Consider the following 4,896-nt stretch of genomic DNA (forward strand, 5'->3'; position numbering starts at 1 on the left):
CCTGGAAAAATAATAAAAACAAAAAAATAGAAATAAAAAATATATTTTTCTATGGCCTACCGGTATGGAGGAGGGGCTCAGCCGACCAGTCGTGAGGAGTTCATAAACCGCTGATTCCGGTGTTGAATTAAAATCACCACACACGATGACCGGTAGCACTCCATTTTGGCTGTTACTCCAGCCCTGTACAACTTCTAAAGGGAAATCCAAAGGTCCCCGGTTCGAATCCCCCCGACGCCATTTTTAATACTCACCCAGCATGCACATAGCCTGCCACAATTTAACATCCCCAGCATCAACATCTGCAGTAATATGCGTATTAACAATTCCCAGAGGTCTGCCCCCACACCTGGCACAAAGATTCATTTCGTGCCCGCGTGACATGATACAAAACAGGCCCAAAACTTACCGCGAATCTTCCAACAAGCACGCTAGAGCAACATTCCCTTTACTCAATCTATTCCGTTGCTTCGTATTTCGCGCGCCCTGATATCTTGCGCTGTCCTTAGCATGGGCGTCAAATTCAATGGTGAATGAATCCACGACAGAAAATCTACTTTTTCTATACAAAATCGCGCACCCTTCCTCGCAATATCTGCACACACACACTCTCATGCGAAAGGTCCCCGGTTCGAAACCCGGCAAGGCTACTTATCCGTGAATATTCTCCTAGTTTTCGGAGCGTATAAGTAACCAAATCCCAAACCCTCCAGTGCTGGTAACAAAGATGTATACAAATGATCCGACTGGACTTCCTGAAAAAAGAAGGACGCGAAAATACGAAAAATCCCACCTTAATTTTTTGGAAAAAAATACCGAAAATTTTGGAAATTTTCTGGAAAAATTTCCACGAGGTAATTTTCAAAGTGAAAAAAAAACTATAAACCGTATTTCAGCCAGATTCAAACATTATAATATTTTCTCCTGTATACACATGGAAATTGCTACTATAATTCAGCATTACCAACGATGATGATAACGAGCCAGGTTCAATCCCCACCGCCGTCACCTGCAGACACACTATATCTCCTTCTAACGCTGCTATCTGTTTTATAATCAAATGCCTCCTATAATTCCAACTCAATGCCCACGGGGGACAATACGGGTACTGTTGTGGCGTACAATATATATCTAAAACTCCAATACCTCTACAATCCACCTAGACCAACAGGTTAGCATGCCAGCCTATGCATCCAAAGGTACCCGGTTCGATTCAACCACAACATATCTTCCACTCAATGTTGGAGTAGGAATATATATTCGCTTTCCTCACCCGAGCTCAGGAGTTTCCTTAGTATACTATGGAAATTTACACACGAATTCGCCGAAAAATGCTCAAAACCCAACAAAAAAATCCTCAGAATTTCCATATAGTCACCAACCCATCTAGTTGACCATATACATATTTTCCCACACTACTAATTTATACTTTTTTCACTACATTCCTAAGAATTCCTATGGAAGCTTTCAGAAACCGAAAATAAATTCCCGAAATTTCCTCAGAATTTTCGTTTTTTTCCCACACAACAACTCATACCGTACGAATATTCCAATCCAACAACTGAAAATTCACCCACAAATTCGCGTAAAATTTCCGAAAACCACCAAAAATCTCCCAATTTTTTCCCAAAATTTTCCCCACACTCTTTCAACTCACCCGCAAGGATATTCCAATTCAACAGCTTTATCGCCTGACCCGTGGCTATGTGATCCAACGCCCCATAAACCGACAGCATTTCCCGAAGTGGTGGTGAATAAGTCATTGGGTCAAAGCACGGCATGGTCATGAGATACCTGAATACACACCTGAATGCAAAAAGCGCGCGCCCGATTAATCGATTGTATGCAACATACACAGATCCACTGCCAGTTTGTGAGATCGATGTCAATGGTTGGAGAGTACCACCCGCAATAACCGGTCCTGAGTCCGTGGAGGCGTTATCTGACAAGGAGTGTCGAACGTTTTAACCCGAGTAAAAACAACGCCATCAACGAATACACCAGTACAGGAAATTCAGCGCATACAATTTACGAAATTGAAAATGTTGACAAGGTGTAATCATCGTCATCATTTTATCGCATATATCAGGTTTACTCCCAGGGTGATTTTGAAAACGTCCACAAAACTGAGAAAATCCCACCAAAAAAAAGAAAAAAATCAAATTATCAATGGAATTTCACGACCCTAGTGATATGAAAAACGCTATTACTACTACAGACCGCGAATATCGCGTTTTTCACCGCCGAGTTTTACGCCAACAAAACTGATAAATTCCCACTCCTACTATTACCACTCCTCCGAGACCTCCCCGTCCCTTCCCGATCAGCCATACATGCATCCTCTGATTCGCTGCTATCGTCATCTACCTATAGAAAATCACCTCCGAAATGACATAACACTCCAACACTATTTGTACTCTATCATCGGCTGTCCTACACCTGCGAGTAGTTGAGGAGGAGGAGGAGTGGTATGGTATCGGCTCAGTGCTGTATACTCTGAAAATACAAATTCAAAAACGAGTGGTCGTGAAATTAATATATAAATTTTACGCCAAAAGGTACAGTGAAACTCTCACACTATGAAAAATCAAATCAGCTATGTGACGCAAAAAAACTAAAAAAATCTCAAAAATTTACGAAAATTTAGTGTAAATTTTGGGAAAAAGTTGAAACCAACTCTCACACTGTAAAAATTCAGATCAGCTATGTGGCGCAAAAAAACAGAAAAAAAATCTCAAAAATTTACGAAAATTTAGTGTAAATTTCGGGAAAAAGTTGAAACCAACTCTTACACTGTAAAAATTCTGATCAGCTATGTGGCGCAAAAAAACTAAAAAAAATCTCAAAAATTTACAAAATTTATTATAAATTTCGGGAAAAAAATTAGAAACAAATCCCAAAAAATAAACAATAATAAAGTTTCACCTGTGACATGAAAAACATATTTTACTTCGCGTTTTTCACACCACGTGAAAAACTGTTAAATCTCCATTAAAATTCATCGAAATCGGGAGGAAAAAATCATTAAATATTCATAAATTCCACAAAAATTCCGCTACATTTTCCCAAAAAGTCAACTGCGCCTCCTCACCCCTTACTTCACACAGAGCACCCGATCGGTATCTTCTGGTGTCGGCGTATACGTCCGCGTATTTGCTACAGCAGTCCAGCATGATCCTGCTAATGCAGGCGTTTCCTGCGAACAAAATTTTCCGAAAAAAATTTCCGAAAAAAATTTTTTCCTTACATTAACAGGCGATTGGTCACGACCACTTCCTGGTGCTGCTAAGTCCGGTCCTAACGTAGCCGTAGTGCTGTGCTCCGCAGCCTCGTCCTGAGAGACAATTTGCACGCATGCACAAGTTAGCATAAATCACCACCTCCTCAATAGTAGCCCAGGGACAATACATACAATCGTCCTCCTTATCACTAGCTGGGCAGGGGAGACAATGCTCATCCTGAAAATATGATAAAACCTATCAGTGTTGGAGTAGTAATATATCTTCGCTGTTCCTCACCTATTGAGCTCAAAAGTTTATATACAAAAACCACTGAGAATTTCCCTCACAATTTTCATGTAGCCATCACCAACACATGCTGCTGTTGTATGATATTCCTGCTAGCTCTAGAGAGCTTCACGCAAAATATGAACAACAAAAATTGTATGTAAACATACCCTCATAGTAAGAGGAAAATTATCCAAAATTGCGTCACCATCACCAACACAGCAGTTTCACGACTACCCGTTTTAAGTGGCGTCGTAGAACTCGGCGGTGAAAAACTAAGCGATATTTGCGGTGATATGCAGTAGATGTGAAATATGTGTTTTTCATCGTATCACTAGGGGTAAACTCCAATATTCATCTCGAAATGTATCACTTCGAATGACCGTGACAACACGTAAGCAAAATTGTTGCTGATACTACTACAACTAGAATACCATCCTTTCGTCAAGTCGCTGAAATTTCACTCTTTTCACACGAAAAAAAAGGCACTAGTGAAAATATCGCCTTTTCACATTGAGTATTACGCCACTTCACGTTCACTTCGCGTAAAACTCCAATACACAAATTTTTTTATCACCAACCCGAAATATCAAAATCTCATTACAACTATAATACTAAGGCTAGCACATTTTATCACTTACTAAACAGCCACTCACTCACCAAATCAAAAATCACTGAAAAATCTCAAAAAAATTCCGAAAATTCGTAAAAATCCCTTATTACCGCCAGAAACCTATAGCCTTGCTTTAAGCACTCCGGAGAACAGTAAAATCTAAACGTCCTAGCGACGTCTCGAATGGTGCCGGGTCTGTGGGGGTGATATACGCAGTTGTGAATCGATGGTCCGCGATACCTAAATCACACATGCAGAAAAATTAACAAAAAAACGATATGAAAATTCACAAAAAAACGATATGAAAATTCACAAAAAAACGATATGAAAATTCACAAAAAAACGATATGAAAATTCACAAAAAAACGATATGAAAATTCACAAAAAAACGATATGAAAATTCACAAAAAAACGATATGAAAATTCACAAAAAAATTTCACAAACTGCATTTTGCTATACTGTAGCTAAACTCAGCCGAAAAACACAAAATTTTTCTCCAAAAATTTTTTTTCAAAACCACACAAGGATAGACAGTTACCATCACAGATTCAAATCGTGGAAATGGTTATAAAAAGTGTATAAAGAAAATATGCATATGGCCGACTACGCTGATAATACAATAATAAAGTTTCACGACCCGTTTTACGCGAAGTGGCGTAATACTCCGTGAAAAACCCGATATTCGCAGTAGTCGTGAAACATCATATCACTATCATCATTGATAATTTCTGAATTTTTCCGATCGTATTTTCCCACTATCACCATTGCCAAGAAAT

General features: G+C 39.2%; 1 protein-coding gene across 1 annotated transcript in view; it reads right to left on the reverse strand.

Annotated features, from left to right (window-relative positions):
* Window positions 1–4,896, reverse strand: part of Pmar_PMAR000646 (carbon catabolite repressor protein, putative) — a gene marked incomplete at both ends in the record, with an annotated part of 10,204 nt that overhangs the window by 2,266 nt on the left and 3,042 nt on the right. The window contains 13 exons of the mRNA XM_002781072.1: window positions 61–194; window positions 255–337; window positions 410–595; window positions 652–755; window positions 1,010–1,131; window positions 1,658–1,794; window positions 1,855–1,942; window positions 2,292–2,367; window positions 2,418–2,496; window positions 3,099–3,196; window positions 3,248–3,334; window positions 3,381–3,458; window positions 4,230–4,359. Coding sequence (XP_002781118.1) covers window positions 61–194; window positions 255–337; window positions 410–595; window positions 652–755; window positions 1,010–1,131; window positions 1,658–1,794; window positions 1,855–1,942; window positions 2,292–2,367; window positions 2,418–2,496; window positions 3,099–3,196; window positions 3,248–3,334; window positions 3,381–3,458; window positions 4,230–4,359 — 1,402 coding nt within the window. The remainder of the gene's footprint in view (window positions 1–60; window positions 195–254; window positions 338–409; window positions 596–651; window positions 756–1,009; window positions 1,132–1,657; window positions 1,795–1,854; window positions 1,943–2,291; window positions 2,368–2,417; window positions 2,497–3,098; window positions 3,197–3,247; window positions 3,335–3,380; window positions 3,459–4,229; window positions 4,360–4,896) is intronic.

Source organism: Perkinsus marinus (genome assembly GCF_000006405.1).
Source record: "Perkinsus marinus ATCC 50983 genomic scaffold scf_1104296943560, whole genome shotgun sequence".
NCBI lineage: Eukaryota > Perkinsozoa > Perkinsida > Perkinsidae > Perkinsus > Perkinsus marinus.